Source organism: Plecotus auritus, assembly GCF_963455305.1.
Source record: "Plecotus auritus genome assembly, chromosome: 4".
NCBI lineage: Eukaryota > Metazoa > Chordata > Mammalia > Chiroptera > Vespertilionidae > Plecotus > Plecotus auritus.
In genome coordinates, this window is record NC_137775.1 from 126,042,238 (window position 1) to 126,069,781 (window position 27,544).

At 49.0% G+C, this 27,544-nt stretch overlaps 1 protein-coding gene and 1 long non-coding RNA gene across 15 annotated transcripts in view; one reads left to right on the forward strand and one right to left on the reverse strand.

The window, feature by feature from the left end:
* The window catches only part of LOC308247453, a 31,942-nt gene extending 31,076 nt beyond the window's left edge, over window positions 1-866 (reverse strand). Inside the window, exon 1 of the long non-coding RNA XR_013960505.1 lies at window positions 559-866. This is a non-coding gene — a long non-coding RNA (uncharacterized lncRNA). The remainder of the gene's footprint in view (window positions 1-558) is intronic.
* On the forward strand, window positions 1-27,294 carry CCDC136 (coiled-coil domain containing 136). Of its 14 annotated transcripts, XM_080666576.1 has the most exons (19): window positions 1-158; window positions 881-988; window positions 2,527-2,781; window positions 2,909-2,983; window positions 9,340-9,663; window positions 11,465-11,576; window positions 12,173-12,341; window positions 12,563-12,703; window positions 13,043-13,201; window positions 13,456-13,626; window positions 14,033-14,218; window positions 15,740-15,934; window positions 16,633-16,860; window positions 18,229-18,678; window positions 18,806-19,027; window positions 20,170-20,430; window positions 21,321-21,647; window positions 23,406-23,512; window positions 26,956-27,294. In XM_080666576.1, the coding sequence occupies exons 1-18, from the start codon at window positions 101-103 to the stop codon at window positions 23,505-23,507; spliced, it is 3,543 nt and encodes a 1,180-aa protein (XP_080522702.1). In that variant the 5' UTR covers window positions 1-100; the 3' UTR covers window positions 23,508-23,512; window positions 26,956-27,294. The 14 variants fall into 14 exon arrangements, with proteins under 14 accessions (XP_080522702.1, XP_080522696.1, XP_080522703.1 ...); XM_080666570.1 differs by lacking the exon at window positions 23,406-23,512; XM_080666577.1 differs by lacking the exons at window positions 13,456-13,626; window positions 23,406-23,512.
* The last annotated feature ends 250 nt before the right edge of the window (window positions 27,295-27,544 follow it).

The window sequence follows — 27,544 nt, forward strand, 5'->3', positions numbered from 1 at the left end:
CCTCGGCCCGCCCCCCTCCCCCTCTCCTGCGCTCGGCCGCCGGGTCCCGGCCTCGCTGCTGCAGCGTCTGCTCCCGGGGACGGCGGCGGCGCGAGCTGCCATGGAGGCGGCTGCCGGGGCCGGCGCGGGCGCCGCGAGCTGGAGCTGCCCGGGCCCAGGTCAGAGCCGCCCCTTCCTCACTCTCTACCGCCTTCCTCCACCTCTGCTCCCTGCGGACCCAGGTCCTCCCTCCCTCCGTTCCCTCCGAAGTCTTCCTCCTCCATCCCACCCCCCACCTGGCGCGGTCTCCATCTTTCCTGGCTGGCTCTGCCGCCACCGCCACGCCTGCCTTGGCACCCTCTCCCGCGCCTTCTCCGTCTCGTCAGTGCAGCCGCTGGTGTTTCCAGCCCTGGTGGCTCCCGACCCTGCACCCCTCCGGCCCGAAGGCTCACGAGCGCGGGGCGAGGGTGGGGCGGGCCAGGTCCCGCGGAAGAAACGGGGTGGGGGGAGCAGCTCTGGCCTAGACCCCTTCCCACAGCCCCGCCCCCTGCACCTGCCTCCCTCCACGCACCACCTCACCCTTTCAGCCGCTCTTTTGCTGGTTCATGTCCTCTCTCCCATCCTTGTCTCTCTCCTCCAGTCCCCTTTGGGCTAAGGGGGCCTCCCATTACGTCTGTGCAAGGGAGAGGAGGCTGGGACTGGGGGTGCTGAGGCGGGTGCAGGGCGGGGTCCCCGCTGGCGCAGCTGGAGGGGCGGCTGAGGCCGAGTAAACCGAGCACTTCCTCCAGAATTAAAAGCCCAGGGCTCCAAAGGGCTGAAGGCACGTCCCCTTCTTGGCCCTGCACCCCAGCCCCCAGCCGCCTCTGGTATCAGACAGCTCCCCCTCTGCCCCTGCTGGCAGGTTCCACAGTGACCACTGTAGGCTCCTACGAGGTGTCTGAGGGATGTGAGAGGAAGAAAGGCCAACGCTGGGGCTCCCTGGAGCGGCGGGGGATGCAAGCTATGGAGGGTGAGTTTTCCCAGAAAGCTTTATGTCTCGTCCCCTTGCCCGAGTTCTCTCCCCTCTTCCTTCCTCCCTCTGACCCCAGAACTCTGAGCCAGGTCAGAGCTCTTTCCTCAGTTCACCTTAGCCCCCTCCTGCCCTCCTCGGGTCTCCGGCTTGGAAGGAGGTTCCAGGTGCATCCCTGTGGGGCCCTAGTCCCCACCTAACCAGGCTGTGCGTCCCGAGGGAGCTTCCAGACAGGCGGACAGGCCTCAGTTGGACAGAGCTTTTCAGCAGGGGGTTTGTTCTTGCTGTCTCTCAACCATATCCCAAGCTGTCTCTTATTTTGAAAAGCTGGGAAGGGAGCATGTGAATTATTTTTCTTGTGCCACCACCGGGAACTTCATATGCAAGCCTTGTGGCTTTGGTTCTCCAGGATCGCTTACTGCCTGGAAGAGATCGCCTGGGTGGGGGCAGGTGGGAAGGCCAGCCTCCTAACACTCATGTGTTCCCACACACCAACACCAGGCCCCTGAAGGGATGCTGGTCCCTTTTCCAGGACTTCTGTGCACACTCAGTGTGGGCAACCCTGCTTCCCCAAGGGGGACCGATGACTCAGGGGACCCCAGGTGAACCTTAGGCTGCTGTTATTGAAGAAAATAAGATCAGGGATTCAGATTTTAAAACGAAACAAACCATCACAATCCGGATAAGATTTTTGCTATTTAGAGGAACTGCATTGCAGCAAAGGAGAGAGTGCTCACCAACCAGAGGCTAGTGAACAAGCACACCCCAGTTTTCAATGCGTTAAAGGCTTTCTCTTATGCACAAGCACACCCTCAGACTTGCCCCTGAAAAACTGCACTGTGGTCACCAGGGGAGGAGGGGCCTCCTTACACTCAGGAAACCGGGAGGAGGACCCCCACCCCCACCCCCCGCAAACACTCTGCAGGGGAAAGGAAGGTGGACCTTGTAGAAAATTTCAAAAAGAGCACGTTTGAAACGGCCCCCATGTTTGTCCAGTAAAACATTCAGAATCACTTCATTTAAGTGGTTTCTTTCTCTGCCTGCTGACAGGCAATGCCTTTTTATTATGGAAAGGCTAATTTCTCACAAGCCACCAGGATAATTTTTAACTTTCAGCAAACCCCCAAACTGTAACTCTTGCCCTGTTTGGCCTGAGATATGCCCAGTGTCTGAATCCTTTCTTGACTACTTGTCCCACTACCCAGGGACCAGGACCGGAAGACGCAGGTATCCTTATGCAAGCTTCACATGGCTGAGCCAGCACCGGCTGCTCAGTTGGCCCAAAGGCAGTAATGGGAGGCCCCCAGATGCAATAGGGGTCCAGAAAGGGCCTGGAAGGGGGATGGGCTACCTCCAAACTTGACCCTCACAACTGAAGACTCATGAGTGCAAGTCCTGCCCAAGGGGTCCTTGGGGGACACCAGGTGGCACTATTATAACATCTCTGTCCTGAGCCAGTGAGTTTGAGCGCCCGCCCTAGAAGGACCCTTGAAAGAAAGTTGTCTCTGACTCCCGGGTGGGATGGGTGTCTTTTCTAGGGGAAGTGTTACTCCCAGCGCTCTATGAGGAGGAAGAGGAGGAGGAGGAAGAGGTGGAAGAGGTGGAAGAAGAGGAAGAGCAAGTGCAGAAAGGTGGCGGTATGGGCTCCCTGTCGTTGGGCAAGCACCGGGGCCTGAGCCTCACAGAGACGGAGCTCGAGGAGTTGAGGGCTCAGGTGCTGCAGCTGGTGGCAGAGCTGGAAGAGACCCGGGAGCTGGCAGGGCAGCACGAGGACGACTCCCTGGAGCTGCAGGGTGAGTGTCTGTGACAGAGGGCCTGGACCAAAGGCTCTGTCTGTGCTCACTGGATCCCAGGCCTGATGCTGGATCCCAGGCCTGATGCTGGATCCCAGGCCTGATGCTGGCCCCTGTCTCATTGCAGGGCTCCTGGAGGATGAACGGCTGGCCAGTGCCCAGCAGGCAGAGGTGTTCACCAAGCAGATCCAGCAGCTCCAAGGTAATTCCCGGAACTCAGGCTGGAGAGGTGGAGGTCTTCCAGGGACTTGTGTCCGGAGGGTTTGGCTGAAGCATAGCAGACAAACATAACCTAAATCAGCACTTTCTTCTTTTATTTTCTCTACTAATCTCATCCTTTCTTCTCATCTCTTCATTCCCCTCTTTACCCAATTTTCTTTCTTTTCTTTTTTTTTTTTTAATTTTTAAAATTGATTTCAGAGAGGAAGGGAGAGGGAGAGATGGAAACATCAATGATGAGAGAGGATCGATTGGCTGCCTCATGCATGCCCCCTACTGGGGACTGAGTCTGCAACCCAGGCATATGCCCTGACTGGGAATTGAACCAGTGACCTCCTGGTTCCTGGTTTGATGCTCAACCACTGAGCCACACCCGGCTGGGCAATTTTCTTTCTTTTTGCATCTCTGCCTGGCACTTCTGTCTTCCTTTTCTCGCCCTCCCATTTCACCCTTTCTCCCTGTGGTTAACTCTCTCCTTTTTCTCTCCTTCAGCCTCCTCCCTTCACACCTTCATCTCTTTTCCCTGGTTCTCCTGGTCAGTGCCAGGGGTAGGTGATCAGGACTGAATTCCGAACCAGATTGCTTTTTCCTGGCCCTCAAAGGGCACCCTGGGAAAAGCAGTGAGCCAATGAGATGTGACTGGAGGGGACTCTATACATCTCTTTCTTTTAAGTGAAGCGGATGAGAACGCTTCTTTTGCTCCCTAGGACCAAGCTGTGGCCCCAAAATTCCTTTCTTCTAACACCCACATTCCCTTTGTCTCTGGGAAGCAGCAAGGCAGGCGTCCCACATTCCACTGTACCACCAAATAAAGAGGCAGCTTTTGTTATTTCTGTGAGCTTCGGGAAGGTTTAGGGGAGCTGCCCTAGAAAACAGCAGGGACTCTCCCAGGAGAAGGGAGATCAAGCCAAAAGAAGAGTATAAATGGAGAAAAAAGGAAGTCCAGGAAGCAGGCCTGGAGAGGACAAAGAAAAGGTGGAAGAGGGGGAGGAAAGAAGATGTAAGCAAAGGTAGATGCGGGAGAAGTAGACAATTCATGGGGGAGGGGGAGGAGAGAAATGGAGATGTGTGAGCAATGGTCTCAGAGCACCTAGATTCTTGGGCTCAGCTCTGCCAGGAAATAAGCTTGGTGCTCTTGGGCAAGTCACATTTTTTTAAAAAAATATATATTTTATTGATTTTTACAGAGAGGAAGGGAGAGGGATAGAGAGTTAGAAACATCAATGAGAGGGAAACATCGATCAGCTGCCTCCTGCACACCTCCTACTGGGGATGTGCCCGCAACCAAGGTATATGCCCTTGACCGGAATTGAACCTGGGACCTTTCAGTCCGCAGGCCGAGGCTCTGTCCACTGAGCCAAACCAGTTAGGGTGGGCAAGTCACTTTTATCTTTCTGATACTCGGTTCTTTATTTGTAATAAGGAGCTAATTTATTTATCAACCATTTATGGGGTGCCTGTAGACTTGGAGGACCAACTATGAACAAGACAGAGTAGATCCCTGCCCTAATGAAGAGTGCGTTCTATAAGGAGAGGCAGAAAATAAACAACACATGTTCAAGTGGCAATAAATGCTGTGAATACAGTGTAACAATATGATAGAGATGGGGTGAAAAGGGAGTTTATTTTCGATAGGGTAGTTATAAAAATCCTCTTTGAGAAGGTGACATTTGAACTAAGACCTGAATAATGAGAAAGATCTGAGGGAAAAGCAGTTGGGCAGAAGGAATAGCAACTGCAAAAGCTCAGAGGCAAGAATGAGCTTCATGTGTTTGGAGGACAGTACAAAGGCTATTGTGGCTCTAACAAAGTGCATGTGGAGGACCCTGGTAAGAGAGTTCTGAGAGGCAGGCAGAGGCCAGCTTACAAAGGGCCTTGTATACAGGCCAGCTGAGAGGTTTGGCTTTTATCCTAAGTATAACAGAAAGGTGTGGGAGGCTCTTAGCCAGGGCTGGGGTGATATACTGCTTTACATTAAAAAAAAAAAAAAAAAGAAGCACTTTAGCCCTGGCTGGTGTGGTTCAGTTGTTTGAGCATTGTCCCGGTGCACCTAAAGGTTGCAGGTTTGATGCCCGGTCAGGGCACATGCCCAGGTTGCCATTTGAATCCTTTGTCGGGGTGTGTGGGAGAGGCAACCAATTGATGTTTCTCTTTCATATTGATGTTTTTCTCTCTCTCCCCCTCTCCTTTCCTCTCTCTCTAAAAACCAGTAAAAGAAAAAACAAAACACAAAACCAAAACATTACCTTTTAAAAAAAAAGAACACTTTGGCCACTATGTGGAAATTGGATGTAGGGAACAGAGTCAAAACAGTGATTCTGGTCAGCAAGTTATTGCAATAGTCCAGTCAGGAGGTGGTGATTACTTCGATTCGAGTAATAGAAATGAAGATGATTCACAATAGATTTTGAAGGTCAAGCCCTCAGGATTTGTGATGAATTGGAAGGGGGATAAGAGATGACTGTCTTAAACTGGTTGGTTGGTGGTGTTATTTATTGGGATGGGAAGACGTGGAGGTTAGGGGAAGCATTTAAGACATGTTTTCTACACGTTGAGTTTGAAATGGGTAATGACATCCAAGTAAATATGTTGAATTGGATATGTGAATCTAGAACCAGGAGAGAAATCAGAGATATAAATTTGGGAGTCATTAGCATATAGATGACATTCAAATCTATGGCAGAGCACCATGAAATCACATGGAGATACTGGAAGAGAAGAAAAATAGCCCAGTCCCAGGGTTACTCCAGTATTTAAAGGTCCAGTATAGGAGAAATGAACAAGAAGAGATGGAGGTAGGAGGAACTACTGGAGCCTTTCGTGCCCTGGAAGCCAAGAGCAGAAAGTGCTTCAAAGAGACAACTGTGTCAAAAAGTTGCTTAGTCAAGTAAGATGGCCATTTGATTTGGCAAGATGGAGGGCTCTGAGATATTTTAGCGAAGATAGAACCTGATTGGGTTGGGACTGAAGAGGGAAGGGGATGTGAGTGCAGATAATTCCAGCAGTCATGTTTTGCAGAGAGGCAGAGAAATAAAGGAATGAGAAATAAAATCAAGGGAGAGTGTTTGGGGATTTTTTATTTTTATTTCTTAGCTAGGACACACTAGATCATGTTTTTATGATGAAGGAAATGATCCAGCACAGCATGAAAAGGCCTTTACTTAGATAAGGGACATTCCTTTCAAATAAGGAAGTCAAAATCTCAGTAGAGGGGCAGGTAGGCAACAACGTGGGAAAATGAAGTTCTAGAGCAATTTTGCTCAGTAGGGCTGTTTCTGGTGTTAGATCTCATCCAAGCGGGGAAGCGGGTGGGAGGCAGTGGCTGTAGGTCTGGTGAAGGCGCCCCAATCTCCACCCGCAGGAACTAACAGACCGTCCTTGCGCACGCGCGTTGCCCGTTTCCGCCGAGAGGGGGCGCGCGCGGGCTCAGAGGTAGCTGGTGTTGGGAGGCCGTTCGGCCGCCACAGCCCCTCGGGGGCCGGGACCGGCCGGAGTCGGGAGGCCCCCCAGGGAGACCGCTTAAAGGGGGGCCGACGAGATGGAGGCCATAACCAGTAAGTGACAACCGACATCTCTGTCCCGCAGCCCGGACTCCCGGACCCGTGGCCTCGCCCCCAACAGCCCCAGCCCCACTACCAGCCGGCGCCAGCTCTTCCAACCGCTATGGCCTTCCTACTCCGGCCAGGGCCCGCCCCAGCCAGGGTCCGCCCCGCCCAGCTTCTGGATAAGTCCCTCCCTCAGGCCTGCAAGCCCCACCCCTCGGGCTGCTGCGGGTCCTGCCCCTGACTCCCCCTAATGAAGAGCTTTTTTAGGTGTGGGGAGACCTTCCTCGGTTCCTCCTGGACTTGAGCATGTCATTTTTGTGGGGCTAGATTGCAGAAGAGAACCTAAGGGAGGTTTGAACCCAAGCATCAAGGGCACAGTAGGGAAGTGGAGGTTGGTCAGCCCCCAAAGAAGTCCCCTCAGGCCGTAGGGCCTTTATCCTAATGGCCAGTTGACATGTATGTCTCCCCCACTAGATTCTAAGCTTCTGGATAAGCTCCTCCCTCGGGCCAGCAAGCCCCGCCCCTGTGCTGTTCAGCAGTGGACAGAGCAAGGACTTTGTTCCTTTCAAATTGGAAGGAAGTCAGAATCTCAGTGGAGAGGTGCTTGGGTGTGGCACAGAGGTGATGACCAATTAATACTTGAATAGACCAAGAAGAGGAGACGGCTGGGGTCATTCTAGGGAAGGAAAGACTGGCAAAAGATGTGTGTAGAGCTGCATGTGTGCGCTTGGGAGGGTAGGAATAGGGCAGGAGACCGTTCCTCCTGCCCATTCAGCATTTATATCTGCAGTATGTCTCCAATTTTTCTTCTCGTAGTACTCAGTAAACGTTTGTTTAATAGATGACCCTCTGCCTCATTTATGCACGAATACAGCATATACTTATCAAGCGGCATTACGTCAGGTACTATGACAAATCCTGGAGCTATAATGATGAGCAAAATAGACATGTTCCCTGCCTTCATGAAGCTTATAGTCAAGGAAGTAGGAGAGCAAGAGGACTTGCTTAGTTTTTTTGAGGAGGTGGGGGAGAGGCTAGGGAAAGTTGAAATCTGAATGGTGAATAGAATGAGCAGAGGACAGGGCAAGGGATAAGGACAGTGTAACTTGCAGTGTTTGTGGGAAGGTCATGACCCTCCCAACCCAATCTTCATTAATTCCATAATCCTGGCTCCCAAATTTTGATTTTTTTATTGGTGTCAGTGCCTTTTACTCTCTCTCCACGTTTAGGTTCTCCTAATCCCAGATTATCCATGTCCCAAAACCCTGAGATGTTCCACAGATACTGAGAGCTCTGACACGTTTCTTTTGTAAATTAAAAGCTATTATAAAATAGAGGCCTGTTGTGAAAATTCAAACAGCACCAATTTATGCAATGTGGAAAGTAAAAGTCCCTATCATATGCTATCTCGTACTTCAGAAGGAACTGCTCTTTATGGCTGGCACGCAGATCTTTCCAGACCTTTTTTATGTCTTTGTATATTTGTATACTATATTGTACATACAATTGTTTTTTTGCAAAATAAGATAGTACAATATATTTTATAGCTGATTTTTCTTTTGAATTAATATGTATGGAAACCTTTTCATGCCTTTTTTATAAATCTGCCATTTTCTTTTTAATGACTGTGATATTCTATTTAACCATCACTAATTTAAACAATCTCTTACCAATCAACATGTAGGTTATTTTCCCATGTTTGGTTACCATATGATGAACCTACATTTGAATTTCAGCTGTGAACTCTAAATAGATACTATTTTAGGGCCAGTACTTACCACAGGCAGTTCATGGGCATTCTGAAGCTCTAATTTCTAAACTCCCAGACTGAATACATGAGAATAGTCTGTGTAAAAATTTTTTTTAGCCAGGGAATTTTTAATATATATATATGTGTGTGTGTGTGTGTGTGTGTGTGTGTGTGTATTTCAGAGAGGAAGGGATAAGAGGGAGAGAGAGATAGAAACATTAGCACAGTGGAAATAAATGCCTCTGTGCATTTACTGAGACCGTTTCCCCACTGGGGAATTGAGCCCGCAACCCAGGCATGTGCCCTGATTGGTAATGGAACTGTGACCTCCTGGTTCATAGGTCAGTGCTCAACCACTGAGCCACACTGGCTGGGCTAGCCAGGGAATTAAAAAAAAAACTCAGGACATAAGAAAAATATTGTAAGTTAGGTTTGGCCTTTAATTCTTAGGCAAACCCTTAGAAACACTAATAATACTTACTTTTTTTTCATCCTTATCAGAGGAGTGAGGATTTTTTTTCTATTGAGTTTTAGAGAGACTGGAAGGGAGAGGGGAGGAAGAGGAGGAGGAAGAGGAGGAGGAGGAGGAGAGAGAGAGAAACATTGATATGAGAGACACACATCAATTAGTTTCCTCCCACACTCGCCCCCAATGACTGGTGCAGGGATCGTACATGCTCTTGACTGGGAATCGAACCCTCCGCCCTCTGGTGCACAGGCCGATGCTCTGGGCTCTAACCACTGAGAACACTGGCCAGGGCATTAATAACACCTTTTGTTTTCAATAGCCTAAGTTGTTGCTTTTGGTGCCAAGCCTCAAAAATCTACTTTTCTACTACCTTACTACATAGATTCACTCTCTGCTCCCTTCTTAGGTATTCTCTTTATTTCATACCAGGTGAAACTATACTTCTCTGATGGGGTAGACACTAGGTTGTCAGGGGTTTCCAAGTAAGAAATTGCCTCCCTTTACCTTTGTGCCTCTAGAACATGGTAGATTAATTCACTTATCCTCTTGACCATCCTAACCTTTGGGCTTTGCAGGTGAGTTGCGGAATCTACGGGAGGAGATTTCCCTGTTAGAGCGTGAGAAAGAATGCGAACTTAAGGAAATAGAACGGGAGTTGCACTTGGCCCAGGCGGAGATCAGGAATCTGCGACAAGCCGCAGATGATTCTGCGACTGAACATGAGAGTGACATAGCATCCCTGCAGGAGGACCTCTGCCGGATGCAAACTGAACTTGATGACTTGGAGCGTGTTCGGAACGAGTATGAGCTGGAGATCACCTCCCTCCGTGCAGAAATGGAAATGAAGACCTCTGACTCATCTAATAGTTATACTATCTCAGATTTCTCTGAGCTGCAAGGTATGAGAATGCAAGCCCTTCCCCTGGTCTGTCCGTAAGGTCAAGCAGAGGGAGGTAGTATGCCAGAAGATGGAGGAAGGTGGTCTTAGATAATGAATTGGGAACCTCTAGAAAAAACCTCCAGGTTGAATTCAAGACTACAAGGGAGAAAAAGTTACCCAGAGTCACACAACCAGTCCATCATGGTGTGAGAAATAGCACCATGGAGATGTGCCCGAGAACTCTTTCTCAGAGAGCCATCTGGTGTTTGTTGATTTGACTCTGCTGAAGCCCTTCCTGGGAAAGACAATTCCAGGTGGGAGTACCGGGGCCGCCACCCTGGGAAACGCTTCCTGCTGCTCTGGCATCGTGGCGCTTTGCCTGGACTGCTTTCTGGGGGGTCCTCCGTCCTGCTCCCAGACCCTGAGATGCTAATTGTTAGGCTCCTTTAGCCCTCCCCAAAGTAGAAGCTTTGGGGACAGAAAATCAGAGCACAAGACAGCTGGAGAGGAAGGGAGGTTATTTCTAATAATACACAAGGTACTCAAAAGCTCAGAGTTTAAAAGGTTTCAGACAGTGAGTCTCCCAGCTAGTTGCTAGGATGCATGACATCAGGGAGTTTGCCTTTATTCTGAGGCTAGATTGATGATCTGGGTATAAGGGAGGCCTTATATTAGGCCAGGTCAAGCAGAGGCAAATCAACAAGGAATCAAAGAAGTACTAGGTTTCCCAGCTGTAACAAGCCTCTCAGAAGAGCCTTTGGATTGGTGATGCTAGGAGAGGCAGACAGCCCAGCAGGAAGGCTAGGGCTGGACTTACGCAGACTTCAGTTCAGCATCTCAGCTCCACTGAGTAACAGAGTGAACTTAGTCTCACAATTATCTCTCTGAACCTCTGTTTCCATTTATATAAAAATTGGTTAATAAAAAGAGGAGCTATTCAGTCATCAGGTAGATGAGATCCTGAAACAGGAAAAGGACTTGAGGGAAAATGTAGATAAATATGAATAAAGTATAGAGTTTAGTTAATATACCAACCTTGATTTCTTAGTCATGACAAATGGACCCATTGTCAGATATGAACAGTAGGGAAACTAGATGAGAACGCTTCCAGGGAATTCTGCATTCTTTGCAACTTTTCTATAAATCTAAAACTATTCTAAAATTAAAGGTTTATTTAGAAAAGAAAATTTACAGGGCTATTCTGGGGATTAAATGAAATGCCTAGCACGTTGAAAGCACTCACACACTAACTAAAACCAAGGCTGAAACCATCAAGTCTATTGTTTAACACATGGTTGATTTTCATTAAAGATTAGTTTCCTTCCTCCTTCCTTCTGTGGTAATCTGCAGTATTTCAAGGATTTAGCTACATAGATCAGGACTTCTGATTGGAATAAACATTAGAAGTAAATTTCAGGGTGTTGAAGCTGACGATAGTTAAGACACTTCTTTAAATATCAGAATTAATATTCTAAGAGAAATAATTCTTTTTTTTTTAATCCTCACCTGAGGATATTTTTCCATTGATTTTTAGAGAGAGGGGAAGAGAGAAATGTTGATGTGAGAGAAACATCAATTGGTTGCCTCCTGCAAATCTGGGAAGATGAGAAGAAGGGCAGCTCTTGAAAGAGCACAAAGAGCCTTTGCAGGGTGGAATTTTCTGGGCCCTGTCTTCGAAGCCTCTGCATGTGGTATCTTCTGTCTCTAGAAAAAGAGGAGCTAATCAGCCTTCTGCTACCAGGTTTCCAGGCAGGAAAATGGGCTGGTCATCAGTGCTTCCTCCCTAGGACCTCACCTCTCTCTCATCTTGTCCTCTGCAGAGGAATTGCAGCAATTGCGGGAACGCTACCGCTTCCTGAATGAGGAGTACCGGGTCCTGCAGGAGAGCAACAGCAGCCTCACAGGGCAGCTTGCAGATCTGGAGAGTGAGAGGTACAGCCAGGAGGCTAGTGGGACCCTGTAGGACTGGGCTTTTCCCTGAGTAGAACTGTTGCTGAAGGCAGATGCCAGGCTCACGCATGTCCCTCTCCTCCGGGAGATCTGGTCTTTCCCGTGGTGTCCAAAGTATATGGACACCACCTAGAAGAGGCATGGGGACCTGACTCAGTGTCTAGGACTAGAGTTGATTGACTTCAGAAGTTTAGTTTTCTTCTATTCTGGGCATTAGGGGCTGGTTTGCTGTGCCCTAGAGTAGCTCAGAAGTGATTCCTTTGTTGTCCACATGGACTTGATTCAGTCTGATGTCCTCTCTCTTGGAGCTGATTTGACATCAGAGCCAGCCTCAAGCCCAACTGGACTGGCATGCTTAGGGTCTCCCAGAGCCAAACAGCGCTTTGCAGATTGAGGTGCTGGGGGCGTTGTGCCCTTCTGAGCGTGTTTTTTTTTTTTTTTTTTGAGAGATAAATCACAATAAGAGGCTTCTTACCATTTTTTTTGCCTAAAATGAAGACATCAGAACCAAGCACAATTGGCAGGTGATTCTAGGCAGAGTTCTCTCCCAAATATGGCTCTGGGGTTCTGGATTGCAGGACACGAAGAGCAACAGAAAAGTGGCTGGAGTCCCAAACGCTAAGGAGTTTGATGTCAACAGAGTGTCAGACTGTAGAAATGGATTTCCTAGAACCTCATCCAGAAACCTATTCGTTGCGACAGCAGCTGGTGGGAGCTGAGGAACAGATATGTGACATGCAGAGCAAGGTAAGGGAATGCAGGCCCTTTTTGTTGTCCCTCTTGTACCTTCTCCTGGCCTGTGTGAGAAACATCTCCTTAGACACAGGACAGAGCTGATGAAGGAGGTGTGCACTATGGCAGGAGATAGTATTCTGGGGTCTTGCTTGTTTGCTTGATGTAAATATTCTTCCAGGCCTGCCCTTGGAGTGCACTTGTAGTAAGCCACCTTCCTGTTTCGTTTCTCACAGTGTAAGGAATTGTGCTGTGAGTTGCAAGAGCTACATCATCATCGCCAGACCAGTGAGGAAGAGCAGAGGCGGCTGCAGAGGGAGCTCAAGTGTGCACAGAATGAGGTGCTTCGGTTTCAGACTTCCCAACACGCTGCCCAGGTAAACAGTGCCAGGAAGGGAGTTTGGGGAGGGCAGAAGGGCCTCCATGAAGTCGCCGCTTCCTTCCAGGGAGGATGAATGCAGAGTAAGGCTGTACTCTGCTGACTCTTGCCCTGCCACCAGGGGTAGAGTCTATCCGAGACCGATGGGAGAAGTCACCTAGCCTTGCATTCTAGAAATGGTAGCCATCACTGAGTGTCTGCCTCAGAGAAGAAACCAGACCAGAGACCTGCGGGAGCTCCTCAAGATGACTGCATCGGGCAGAGCGCCAGGCTGGTCTGGAGAGGGGCCTGCTGTTTCTTGAGAGTAACAGTTCCACCCGCATCCTTCCCACTACAGAACGAGGAGCTGAAGACCAGACTCTGTGCCCTGCAGCACAAGTACGATGTTAGCCAGGATGAGCAGACTGAGCTCTTGAAGGTGCAACTCCAACTTCAGGCTGAGCTCCGACAGCTCAAAGTCATGAAACCCACAGTCATAGAAAGCCAAAGTGAGAAGGTAACAGCAACCAGAGGTGAGGGGCAACTTAGATGCGAAGAGGTTTTTGGGAAGGTGGATACGAGTAGAAAGTTAAAATAACTCCAGCCGCCACCTTTGCAGCACCACAGGTGAACTCAGCCGCCCCCAGTACTGTGTTAGATGAGAGGACAACCAGTGAGTGGAGGGTAGGGAGGAGTCTGAGAGTGACTCGGGCAGAAGAGTGAGTGGGTTGAGGGTCCCGGAGGTACTGCCCAAAGGCCCCTCCACCGTAGGAGTTACTGTGCCGGCTGCATAAGCTGCAGCTCCAGTACGAGAACCTCTCGAGTGAGAAGGATAACCTGATGGACGTGCAGCAACAGCTGCGGGAGGACCTGCAGTACCAGGAGGCCGAGGTGCAGCGCCTCAGAGACATCGAGGGCTATTTCCAAGAGAGCAATGAGAAGGTAAAAGAAGCTCCAGGTGAGGGAGAAGGTGGCCAGGCCGGGCTGCTGTGCGAGGACTGGTGCAGGAGGAGCGGGGATGGCAGGAGGTCTACGGAGGAGCTGTTGGTGAGGGAGGTAAAGTGTTGCTTAGAAGAAAGGTGCTCTCAGAGCGCCACGGTGCTCTCAGCTTCCTTTGATTTTGAATCAGGAAATCGGCCTATAAAAATGAATCCCTTTACTTTCACCATGCCCCAAATGGAAGCCCAGAGGTCTCTGTGTAGAGCCTGTTAGGGGCTTGTCCATCTCAGGAGCCTCAGTGGGATGAAATTGGGACTGGAGAGGATAGGTAGTACTCCCTTCGTCACTGCCTGAGAGGAGAGAGTGGAGCAGCTGCTCCGGGTGATGGCGGGCTGCCTCCCTGCCTCAGAACGCAGAGATGCAGTCCCAGCTTCAGGCGATGAAGCAGCTATACCAGAACAGCCAGGAGGAGCTGGAGCGGCAGAAGCACATGTACGATCAGCTGGAGCAGGACTTCCTGCTCTGCCAGCAGGAACTGATACAGCTCAGGACCACCCAGTGCATCCCAGAGGACAAGAGAGAATGTGCTAATAAGGTAATTGTGAAGAGAGGTGGAAGCTCCTGGGCACTTCCTCTGGAGAAAGGAGGTTAGGGCAAAAGAGGAAGTCATCCTGCCACCCAAGTGCATGGGCTCTTGTCCCATCACAGCTGAGTACAGCAAGGCAGGGAATAGAGGCAGAGCCCCATGCGGGTAACTTTTAAAACAGTTTTCCTTGATCTGAGCCACAGCTTAGTAGGATCAGTATATCTGGATCCAGTCTGAACACTGAATGCTTGCACATAATTCCATGTGTAGTGATATCTTGTTATTTGTGGAGAACATACACATAGGCCCGTATATGTCACTTTTATTGTTAGAACTAGAAAGAGAAGGTCTAATTTTCTGAGGCAGATTGCAAATGCTCTTGTCAGATGGCATGGTCTTGTGCCCAGAACACTGATTGGGTATTAAAAGGGTCGAGGCTTCAGAGTAGTTAAGTCCTCTAAAATTGACTCTTTCTCTCTTTAAGTTGAACAGAATACTACTCTTACCCACTTCCTTTCAGTAACAAATCCTGTAGTGATAAACAAAGCCTTCCTTACTCATTCTCTCTTTTTATCATAGTGTGTAAAATGCAAGTCATTACCAGTTACCCTGTGTTGAGCGCTTTCAGGATCGCTGATAGGAAATGGAAGGGTGTTGAAGCATGATAGAGAACAGGCCCAAAATTCTCAAAAAGTAGTGGAACAAGTCACATTCAGCCAAAATACTCATTAGCTCCTGCCACCGCCAACAGCAGGCTGTGTCCCCAGGGAAAGGCCTTCAGGAGACACAGAATTGGGGTGGTTATTTGGGTCAGCCCAACAATCCACATGCCTTTCTACTCCCAGGCTCACATTCCCCCCTTCCCCATTCCCACTGAACTTAGGAGTAAGAGCTTCTGTTTCTCCTCCCCTAATGATAGAGGAACAGTATGCTGGAATACAGGGCCAGCTTTTTCTCTGGTTATAAAACAGCATTGAGATTAGTCCCATATTAGAAGATTTAGATTTTTGGAATCATAGGATGATTTAGTTTTCTTAACCCAAATTCAGCAATAGCACATACTTTTCTAAAGATTTTAAAAGATGATTACAAAAACAAAAATGGGGGAGGAGTTAGGGAGAAATTAATTATCGGTAAGGAGCATACTTAGGAATAAAAACAAATTTAGGATAATGAGAGTAATAGGGAGTAGAATTCCCAGCAGGGTGAGAAAATGGCATATACTAGAGGAAAGGAAGGTGGCGGGGAAATGAAAAGTGAGGGGTGTTGATAACACTCCCACTCAGAATGCTCTCAGAAGGGACTAATAGAAAAACTTAAAGCTCAGCCTAACAGCCATCCCAAGCAGCCTGCTGGCGTTCCCTACTCGGCATCTAAAACTTGGCACAGTGTGGCTTGGGATGATCAGTTCAGGGAGGGCGACCCTGGTGAATCGCAAGAGGCGGGAGGACACAGAAATGCTCTGCTGGCTACACAGGCAGAGAACTAACTTACAGAGTAACCCCCCTCCCCACCCTGCCCCACCCACAGTGTGATGCACTGCTGTACAGACTGACAGAATTGCAGGAAAAGTACAAGGCCAGCCAGAAGGAGATGGGGCAGCTGCAAATGGAGCAGTGCGAACTCCTGGAGGATCAGAGGAGGTTGCAGGAGGAGCAGGGCCAGCTGCAAGAAGATCTGCACAGGCTCACGTTCCCGATACCCAAATCTGGTCTCCTCCAGAAGGTAAAGGCAGCCAGCGAATGGCTGCTAACTGTGGAGAAGTGGCTTTGAGAAGCTTCCCAGGTGTGACTATACTTGAGAAAAAGAAAACGTGGGGATTAAGATTTTTCTTTCCTTAACCAATCACTCCTTACTTTCTCACCAATTTCAAACCAAAAAATTCAATATAGCTGATTAGGGTTTTACTTTTTTTTTTTTTTTTTTAATCCTCACCTGAGGATATGTTGTTTTTTTATTGATTGAAGAGAGAGAGAGAGAGAGAAAGAAAAACACCAATCGGCTGCCTCCTATATGCGCCCAGACTGAGGATTGAACCCGCAAGCTGGGTATGTGTCCTGACTGAGCATCAAACCTGCCACTTTCCAGTGTAAGGGATGATGTCCCAACCAACTGAGTCACACCGGCCAGGGCTTGGGTTTTATATCTATGCTCTGGGATCTGTCCTGCATTTTATATTTAGATATTTACTCTATCTGGAGAAAATATACTTGAAAGTACTTTGTAAACTACAAAATACATCCAAACACAAGAGATCAGTTCTACTCAACTGGCAGATCTCCACAGGACTGCCTGTCCCAGATGGACTGCAGAGCCAATCCAGGGATTCCTGAGGGGAGGGAGGGTCTCCAGCAGGAAGGAGGCAGAGGGCTTTCCCTGTGACCACCACAGGCCCTGCCCCTTCCTTCCACTCTACCTCGCAGAGTTATGAGCTACTTACAAAGTTACAAGACCTGTATGAACTACAGCTGCTCTACCAAGGCATGCAGGAAGAGCAAAAACAACTGATACACAATCAAGAAAGCGTATTAAAAGAACAACTAGAGCTGCACAAAGAGCTGCATCTTTTCAAAGAGTCTCATTTCCAGGAAGTGTTGGAGAATCCAGAAGGTTCCAAATCACTTAAGTCCTCAAAATATGTCCACGACAAGGTAACCATAGCAAGAGGCAGGGAGGCGGTTCTGGGGACTGCAGGGGAAGGGGCCACATAGAAGGGTCAGTGTTAGAAAGGCCTGTTAGGCCAGGAGTCAGGATGAGACTGAAGCCCTGACCTGCCCCAGCCATGACTGCCCATGGGCTGGCTCCTGGAGATGACGCTTCAGATACGGCCTGAGGACCCACCACGTGCATGCCCAGCCACAGTCCTGGGAGCACTTAGAACCGGGACGACCCGGAAGTCTGTAATTGCCTGATAATTTGTCTCAATCCCTTTAGCATCTTGTTTTCCAGATGTATAATATCATTTTAGTGTTTGGATTGCTTGGGACTGACTAAAGGTGTCATCCTCATCCTTTTCTCATGAGATGGTTGATAATTGAGAAGTACACTTTTCAGTGATAAGATCTATAACCTTTTGGTGTTCTACATAAGGCCAGTATGGGGCCATTCCTTTCCAAAGGAAGCGTCCTAGCATGAAGAATTCTTGATACTGACCATACTGTTTTCGTCGCAACATTGGCAAGAATAGCAGCCAGGTCAGGGGGGTTAGACACCAGCAAGGGGCCATGCCTCTGAAGGCTCACTGGTGGAGATCTCCATTTAAGTCTTTCAGGTTTGGGGGGTGAATTTGGCCTGAGGGCTCAGTGAGAGCAAGGAAGAGCAGGTAGACTGTTTCAATTTGGGCAAAATGAATTAATTCGGATATTAGCCAGGACAGGGAGACCCCAGGGGATAGCAGGAGTCCAAACTATGATATTTGGTCAGATTCCAGGGGCATCAGATTTTAGCCTAGATAACACAGAGACCAGGAACCAGGTATGAAATGTTTCCTTGATCGATCAGATCTTATCCTGGGCATCCATAGCCAAGAAGCCAGGCCCAGAGGGTCTGGGAAACATTCCCAGAGTCCAGTTTCAGAATTGGGGCAGGAGGTCAGGGACTCGTAGTGAGACCTTGATTCCCTCTTCTGAGGAATGCTCATATTCCAGGCCAACGCTGGGTTTAGAGCTAGAGGCAGGGTACTGAGTCTAAAGGCCAGGATAATGGCACAGCTGACTGAGAAGAGGGCAGGTGTTCTCGAGACCCACTCAGCACTGCTCCAAGGAGAGAGGGATGAGTGCAGAAACAACAGAATTGGGAACCCGGAAACATTGGAGTATCTTCCCTGGGGAGATTTTCCCCATGAGCAAGAAACTGACCCATGCCAGTATCTGTAGGCTAAGTTGATGGCCTAGGCTGTCCTGGGACTGGAGTGAAGGTGTGCAGTTCTCTAAAGTGTGCTCCGACCTCTGCGCCAGGAGGGGTGCAGCTCGGACTGCAGTGTCAGAGTAACGATGCTGTCTCCCACCCACTCCCGGCAGTCCAAGACGATCGCCTCCCACATGCAGACTCTGCAGGACCTGTACGAGGCCAGCCAGACCGAGCAGGAGCTACAGCAGCAGGAGCATGGCCGGCTCCTAGAGGAGCGGAAGAGGCTGCAGGCTGACTTGCAGCTCTGCCTGGAAGAAATGCAGTTGCTCCAAGCCCAGTCCCCTTCCATAAAAACAAGCCTTGAGTCCTACAGGAAGAGTTATGGTAGCAGCATTGACTGCAGCGAGAGCTTCGGGAGCACCCAGCCCAGTGAGGAGAACTTTCTCAAGAGCTATGACAGCAGCACCAGCACCACTGAGACCTGTCTGAAGAGTTACCGCACCAGCAGCAGCAGCAGCGCCGTCACCATTAAGAAGAGCATATGCGGTAGCTCTGACACCTGTTATAAGAGTTATGCCAGCAGCACTGACGGTGAACCTGCTGAGCCTGAAGATGTAGAGGTAAAAGTAGCCAGCTGACACACAGACGGGGAGAGAAGGTTCTGATCTTATTAAGGAAGGGCCTAGCAGAGAGGGGCGGAGGGCAGGTGCTCCCCAGGGTGCCGTCATTCCTCCCCACCCTCCACAGAGCTTCGATGACATGGTTGCCGAGGTGCTGGTCAAGCTGCAGGGAGTGCAGGCCATGTACCAGCTCAGCCAGGAGGAGCACATCCGGCTGCAGGAGCGGATGGGGATGCTCCTGGACCAGCAGAAGGAGCTGAAGGAAGAGCTGGATGCCTGTGAAAAGGAGTTCAAGGAGTGCTGTGAGGGCCTTGAGAAGCCTGTTGCCTCCCCCTGTGACAAGAATGAGGTAACTGCTCTCAGGGAGGCAGGGGTTCTTGGAGGAGTCCCTAGAGCCGAGGAGGTCAAAGCCATTTCAGAGAGGCTGAGGAGAGAGGGACGGGCTTGCTGCGGCTCTGTATAGTTGCCGCCTTCCTGGTCAGACGGACACAGCGGGCACTGAGGCCCAGGAGGCTGGCAGTCTGGACATTTCTCAGGTGCCCACCGTGTTGGACTTACTGATCTTCAAGACTGAGTTTTTTTTCCCTCTGCCACTTCTGTTCTCTTGTTTCCCCAGAGCACTTCTGTCCAGTTGTATTTTTCACCTGCCAATTTTCTTTAGTTAGTTTGCATGTGTTTGTCTTGTCTCTTCAACTAGATTGTAAGCACCTCAAGGACAGGGCCCCGCTTCCTCCTAGATCTGTCATAATGCCAAGAAGAGTGCTCTGCATCCCCTGGCAATGGAACAGAAAGCGTTGTCTCTGAGCAAGAGCAGCCCACAGTCCAGCAGGGTCCCTGTGTATGCAGGGGAGAGGGTCAGAGAGCAGACCCGTGGGCCTAGGTTGGCTAGTGTAGATGCCTACCAAGGAGACCCTGATGTGCTGCCGGAAGTCAGGGAAGACAGGCCAGAGGTTAGGGAGCAGGACTGGGAATTGCCACTCTTTCCATGGCGAAGTGCAGGTGCCCAGGTGCACTCTCAGGTGGTCCAACACAGTTCCTTCGGTGATTGTACCAGTAGAGATACAGTTTGGGTGAAGTAGGAGTTCCCATCAAAAGTCATGATGGAATAAAGTCCAAGGTTCAGAAGGGGTAGCCCTATGGTTATTCTTCAGACAGGTCACAGTAAAAATACCATTTAAATCATCTTTTGGTCATATTAGATGTAAACCACCAGGTGCCTCAAGTGAGGGAAGAGTTCTTTGTAAAACTGCTTTAGAGAATCATTTCCCACAGTTTGAGGTTTTCTCTCGGTTTTAATAACTTGTCCAGTGTCATTAAGTGGGGCTGAGATGTGAACCCAGGCAGCCTGGTTCCAGAGTCCACACTCTCAGTCATTATGTTCTGCTAACTCCCCACGTGCTCTAGCAGGGACATTTCTGAGGCAGTGACCCAGGCAGGGCCCAGGTGGACTGTGTAGGCCAGGCTGTGGGTAACTGGCTCCACTACCCACAGATCAAAGAGCTGCAGGCCAAGCTGCGGGAGCTGCAGCTGCAGTACCAGGCAAGCATGGACGAGCAGGGCCGGCTTTTGGCAGAGCAGGAGCAGTTGGAGGGGCAGCTGCAGTGCTGCCAGGAAGAGCTTCGCCAGCTCAAAGAGAAGAGGTCTTCTATTACCAACGGAAAGAATGCCAATAAGAACGTGAATAAGAATGCCAATGGGGTTAAAAATAAAAAGGTGTCCAAGGCAAGCCTGGGGAGTTCTGAGAGCAGGCAGGTGAGTAGTAACCCATGTAGCCAGAAGCCAAAAGGTAGATAAGATCCTGGGAAGAAAAATCATCTCCCACCATTCTGACCAAGTGAAGTATTTGTAGGGAAGTTTCTGGGGTCTCTAAGGTATTTAGAGCAGATCCATCTTGGTACCAGTTCGATGTACTCCCTTTTCCTGTGAAGTTAAGGGGAGAGTAGAGTGCAGACCACTCATGTGGAGTTACAGCCAGCCCCAAAGGACCACAGCTGCTTCAGTTGACCCAGCCCAATTTCCTGGGGTCCCTGTGCTTCCTGGGTCACATGCTCAAGAGAAGGACCAAGCCGAAACCGGTTTGGCTCAGTGGAAAGAGCGTCGGCCTGCGGACTGAAGGGTCCCGGGTTCGATTCCGGTCAAGGGCATGTACCTTGGTTGCGGGCACATCTCCAGTGGGAGGTGTGCAGGAGGCAGCTGATCGATGTTTCTAGCTCTCTATCCCTCTCCCTTCCTCTCTGTAAAATATCAATAAAATATATTTTTAAAAAAAGAAGAAAAAAAAAAGAGAAGGACCAAATGGATGAGAAGAGAGGAATTTATTCAAAGTAGTTACAAACACATCAGTGAAAGAGGAGTGGGTAAAATAGGAGTCACTGTGCAGGGGTAGGAAGAGCAGGCAAAGTGAGAGCTCAAGAATCTTTAGCTCTCACAGCTGTCTAATGGCTGATGGCCAGATAGACGGACTGGTCTAGAGAGGCTGGGGGTGACTGCCCTCCACGCTGTGATCAGTCCCAGATCACAGTGCTGCCCATGCACTGTGAGGACATGGGATGATGTGTTCTTGAGATAGTTCAGCATTGTGCTGAGGGTAGGGATCTTGGCAGGTAACAGCATCCCCCATCCTGCCCCACCTCCGCCCGCAGAATGTGGACGTAGTGCTGTACTACAAGGCCAGCAACCCTGATCCAGACGATCTACCCAATCTACCCGATCTACCGAAAGAGGAGAAAAAAATGGAGGAGGAAAAGAGGGAGGAAATTGAAGAGGAACCAAAGGAGGAGGCCCGGGATGAACTAGTTTCTGAGCCCCCTGCTCCCATAGAAATGAAGTCCACAGAAGATGCGGAGGAGGGATTTGAAGAGTCCCAAGACCAGGAGGGTAAGGAAGAAGACAACCAAGATGAGGAGGACAACAACCCTCGCCCTGAAGCATCCGAGGAAAACCCCCTCAAAATTTCTGAGAGCAGAAAGGTAACCACAGCCAAAGGCTGGATCGTGTGGGAAATGGGTCCTTGGGCTCAGATGCCCCTGTGTTCAGGGTGATCCAGCCTAGGATGGACTTCTACAGGAGTAGAGGCCAGTGAGCTCTGAGGCAGGGCACTCAGGGAAAGCGGAGATGGAGACGGGATTGGAGAGAGTGGCCTCTCTATGGGAAATGGCAGCTTAAACCAATTTGCTGTGGAACTGTATTGCAAAGACCACCTTTGCTGGGAACCAGGGTGGGGTTACTGGAGTTCCACCTCTTCATTTATGTGGTAGCATGTTACTTATGTCAGGAGGGTGCTCCCCCTGCCTTAGTGCATTAGTGCACTAGGGACGCTGACAGTACAAGGCCTTCTGTCAGCAGGACCAGGCATTCAGTCCCCATTTCCCATGGTGCCCTTTAAGTTTGACCTTTGCTATTGCCGTTAGGAGAGGTTGGAGGGCTGGTGTCACCCACAAGGCATGAGGGTGGGGGCCTGGAGTGATCAGAAGTGACAGAATATTTCACTCTGGAGACCAAACAGTTCCCTAACCCTTTAGTTGCTGGATCTTAAGAGGTTGGAGTGGCAGTATCCTGAGTCCTTTACCAACAAAATATAAAAGTATTTCTGTATGTTAATAACTAGTTCATCTGTACAGGTATGTACCAGCTGAACTCCTGCCCTGGTTGAGGTTAACTGGGGGCTCTGGCTCCCTGAAGAGATTGAGTACTTCCTGAATAAGTCCAGGTTCTTTCTGTCCCTCTAAACACAGGGGAAGAAAATAAGTCTCTTGTGGTGGGGTGCCCAGTCCACTATAAGGCTCTCTGGGATTTTTTGGCAGGCCAGCCTGCAGCATGGCTGAGGACCCAGCATGCAGTCCTTGTTACCGGGGCAGCCCATTACTTAGGATGGGAAGTGGGAGAACCGCAGCCTCTATCCCAGTGTTGGTGTCTAATTTCTTTGAATTCATGGCATTCCACCAGGTGCTGGTTTAGAGCCTCAGAGATTTCCTGGCCTTGGGTGCCATATTTCTCAATGCCAGACCTGATATTGTCTAAGTCAAGCACTTCCTGTGGAGGTGGCCCTTTGGCCCAGGGGGTCCTGTCTCCTTTGCTGGCAGCTCTGTTGGCATGTGTGTTATCGCCTGCAAACACAGTTTGTCTCTGGAAGATTGTTGCAGGCAAAGAACTGGCCCTTCTCCATTGTTGACTTGTTTTAATGCATTTTGTCTCATAACCACAGCATTACACTCCTAGGGGATCCTAGGGACCAGAGCCCAGAACACTTAGAGAGTTGGTGGAAAACAGCCAGAACAAGGGGCTGACAAAGGGACAGGTGGCCTGGCAAGAGACGTGCTCTTCCTAGGTTGGCAAAGTATACATCCTTCTCATCTGGAGAGCCCAGCTTCCTCCTTGGAGCTTCACTTTTCCACAGTTACTGACCCATAGGCAAGGTCTGGGTGCAGAGCACCCACTTGACCGGTTTGAGAGGGAAATGAAGCCGGAAAGCTGGACTCACCACCTGGTTGACACCTATCCGTGTTGAACCTTCTGGAGGCTGCCAGTGGGAAGAACCAGGCCGGGTAGCAGAGAAGAAACCCTGCTGCTCTCGCTGACCAGTTATTTAATCTCTTGATCTCTCTCTCTTTTCCCTTTGTTTTCTCATCTTCGTTATCTGTTGAATTCATGTGTTTATGTCTTTTTACGCCACCTTTCTTTCACCTCCTGTCTCTCCTCGCGCTTCTTTCTCATTTGATATGTTGCAGCCATCCCCTGCCCCCAACCCCCCCACCTTCTCCTTGCCTCTTGTAGGCCTGGTGATCATATCGGCTTTGCTCTGGTGCTGGTGGGCCGAGACGTCGTCCTAACGCAGGTACTGGTATTGTGTCTTCTTCCGAGGGATCGAGGGAGGGTGCCCTGGCCTCCCCTCTTTTCCTTTTCTCTCAGCTGCTTGCTTCTTGCTTTTGGAAATCTGTGACTTCTTGGAACATGTCTTTATAACACATAGGGAGTTGGAATACCCACTCTGGACATGGTTTGAGCTTCTGTCTTCTGGCTGGGAAAAGTTTTGATGATCCCAGCACTGTTGCTGCTTCCAAAGCTGCCCAACTACTTCTGATGAGCTGATGTCTGTCTGTAAGGCTGGCCTGGTGCTCTTTGTTTAGCCCCAGAGCCAGGCGCTCACTGTTGTAACTGCCCAGGCTGGCAAAATAAGGACTCACCATCGCCCCTGTTGGGTGAGAGAGGAGGTCTAAAGAGCTGTGACTCCCGTAGGGTCATGTGTATGAGGGTAGCCTCAATTCATCCTTCAACCTTGGTAAAAATGGAACTGAGACCCCTACCATATTGTATACTTTCTACTGAGAAGTTCTCGGATTTGGGGCTTTTGGTCTTCAGAAAAGTCAGAATAGGAATGCCAGGGATTTTTTCTAGTTCTCTCTTTGGGGACCAATTCTCAGCTGGGCTTCCTGGAGAGAATGTGGTACTATACTGGTGAAAAGTTTCCACCAATCAGAGATGCCAGTGTCTCAGGGAACCAAGGCTGGTATATTCTGGGCACCTTCCAGTTGGCCAGTCCATGTAATCTGATACCAACAGGGTACCAAATTCAGGAGGCAGGATGTGGCCTTATGGCCCAAGGTAAAACCCTAAGGTTCCCCCTGCCTTCGAGAACCATAAACTCTTCTCTCAGCCTGTTTTAGCTCCTTTCTTATGCTCCCCCTGCCCTCTCTCACCCTCCTTCTCACTTCCCAGTTAGTGGAGTATAGTTGGCTTAATGCATAGGTTCAGAGTGGCAGCTGAAGCATTTGCTGATAGCTTTTATCACCATTTCCTTTTTTCTCTTTCCTCCCCACCCCCTCACTTTTTCCCCTCTTCAGCTCTTCTCCTTTTAGGCATTACACTTACACCCCATAGACAGTCTTCAATTCCTTTAGTGACAGGTCTCTCCCTGTACCCGTTCCGTCCCTATCCGCCCCTTTTTCTAAGTCCCTGTGGGATGAGGCCTAGATTATTCATCTATAACCTTTCTCCAGCTCAAACTCAGCCTGGCCCAAGCAGAGTGAGAGGAAGGAACTCCTGGTTTAGGGTCCTCTCAGGGGAGCTGGTTATGCCCAGAGCCTGCTGCACCAAATATGCGGCTCCCCAACCAGGAATCAAGGTAGCATAGGTAGAAACTGCCTGACAAGATGGTCAGAGAACTTGGCTGCGTCTGTCTCTGCTTCTTACAGCTTGGTCCCAGGAGGCAAAATGCATAATCTGAATGTCTGTTTCTTCAAATGTAAGCAAAAGATAAAACCTCTGCCTTCCCCACTGAGGATCAGATGAGTTCATATATGTAAAAGTACTTTACAAATGATAAACACCACATAAATAAAAAGAACATACACTTATATAATGCATACTCTGTGCCACGGCTGTCCTAATCACTTTATCTATAGTTACTCATTTAAATCTTACAACAATCCTATTATTAATTTGGTATGTGATAAAACTAAGGCACAGAGAGGCTTAGTAATAGAGCCAGGAAATTGTGAATCAGATTCTAAGGACTTAACATTAGCAACAGATAAAATTCCAATCCTGATTTCCCTTATCTCCTCATTTTCAGCCATTTTCCTTGGTTGCTTCCAGATAATTAGGAAGACACCATACTAAGTGACCCCTCCCCATTCTCTACCTGCAGTTGCTTTTGTGGATTCAAGACAGAAATTTTCATTTATCCCCATTAGAGATAATCCACGGATCTAACCTGTGAGGTGTTTTCTTTTTAATCTCAGCTCTGGTTTCAAAATATTTCCTTTCCCTACCAGCTTGTCATCCTCAGGGGTAACAAGCCCTCATATTCTCATCCACGTCACAGGTGAGGGCTGAGCCTCTCGAATGTCATCTCGCCAGGCTTTTATCCAGCTCATTGGTCACATAACAAATGGTCACACAAACTGTGCTGTCATCCTACTCACTCCCTCATATTCTCTCCAAAGATATCATGGAAAACCTTGTCAAGCACCTTGATTAAGTCCAAAACATGATTTTCTTGATCTGTGAATTTATTTTATTTTTTAAATTGAATTTATTTGGGTGACATTGGTTAATAAAATTACACAGGCTTCAGGGGTACGATTCATCTGTGGATCTGTGAATTTAGTGACCCAGTCTGAAAGGAAAGCCTGACATGACTTACCCATTTGTGATACTTGAACCAGCCCTTTTCTCAGCCAGCCTGGAATCTTGCCTGTGCCTGGTATAAAGGACGCCAGTTCACATGCATGGGTTCAGCACTTTCCACCCTTAAGAACCCCAGACTGGCATTTGTAGCAATGCACATTAGGATATAAGCATCTGAGCATGTCAGTATTTTTCCTAGCTCCCTTTTCAGTTATTTTCTTACATGAATTACTCTGTATACCCAACTCCAACATTGTTTTGCTTCTCACTCCATAGCTTATGTTCTTTTTAGTAACTGATTTTACAAGTATAGGAGGTTTCCTTTGCTCTTTATAGTTGGCTTAAAATCCTCCTTTTAGGTTCGTTATTCTCTGAGCAAATGTGTTCTTAGCATTGATGGGCTATATTCACCCTTCCCTAAAACTGTATTTCTGTTATGCCATAGCTTACGACTTAAAACTCAAATTCTGTCTTTCAAGTAATACAGTAAAAAGGTAATAAAATTAGGAACTACTTCCTCAAGTATGTATTTTCTTGTTCAGGATGTCATGTTCCCTGAATGAATCAGCAGGATTTGCTGTAGTCAGCAGGGTCTGGCAGCCTCCCAGAGCCAGTGACCGGCTTCCTTGAATTTCCTTGAGCCACCATCATTCTCCACAAAGGTTTTTGGCTGCCCAGGACCTCATATTTGCCTGCACTCCATGGTGTACTTTCTTTATTCCCTCTCAGTCTTAATATCCTCTTGACTCTGAGTTCATTTTCCAGGAATTAATGAGGTGCAGCTGCTTTTCTTAAAGGCCCACATTTACCCTCATATTTTTGCCATGGTAGCCAACCTTCCCCATTACAACCATTTGGATACTCTGAAGTCTGGCTCCTGAACTTGCTTCTACACACAGGAACTGGTATTCTTCTCATCCCATGGGGCATGCAAACAGGCAGTCACCTTAGGTGGGGCACATAGGGTCATTCCAGGTATCTAGTGGTGCCAGGACTCAGACCACATTGTCTCCAGCAGTTATCCAGGAGGTAAGAAGGAGTGGTCTATGATGGTCCTGAGGTGTTTCCAGCACCAGTAGGTAGGGCATGTCTGGCTTAGGGAAGGGTTCAGAAGGCTGGGCACTCATCATTTGCCTTTGGTCCCCACAGAACATGTTTGGGATGTGGAAGCCTATGGTGTTCTTGGCTCTTGCAGCTGTGGCTCTGTATGTGTTACCCAACATGCGACACCAGGAGGCAGAGTTCTGCCTCATGGAGTGATGGCAGACCTGACCTGGGCCAGCCGCGGGGGCAGATCCCCAATGGCTACTACCCTCAGCTTTGGGCAGGACACACTGCCGGAGCCCCATCCATCCACATGTCCCAGTGTCCCCATCTTCTTAGCCTCAGTCACCCAGGCTGGAAAGGCTTCTGGGGAGCTGCTGGCGCCCATCTCCTGCCTTGTGTAAGATCCTGGGTTCCTTGTAATTAAATATCAACCTAACTACATGAGATTGTGTGGCTTCTGATTTGTTAAATACCTCACATAAGGGTCTGACTCCTAAATATGATTTCTCACCCAAGAAATGACCCCAGAAATGAAGCTGGCACAAATCACAGATGGATTGGTCTGTACATATTAACACACTCTCAGGGAGCTCATCTGAACACAGAGAAATGGAATGAACTGGGTAGTTTGTGTGAGGGGGGCCCAATGATCCGCCCTTAGGTTCTGTGCCCACACCTAGCTATTCGAGAA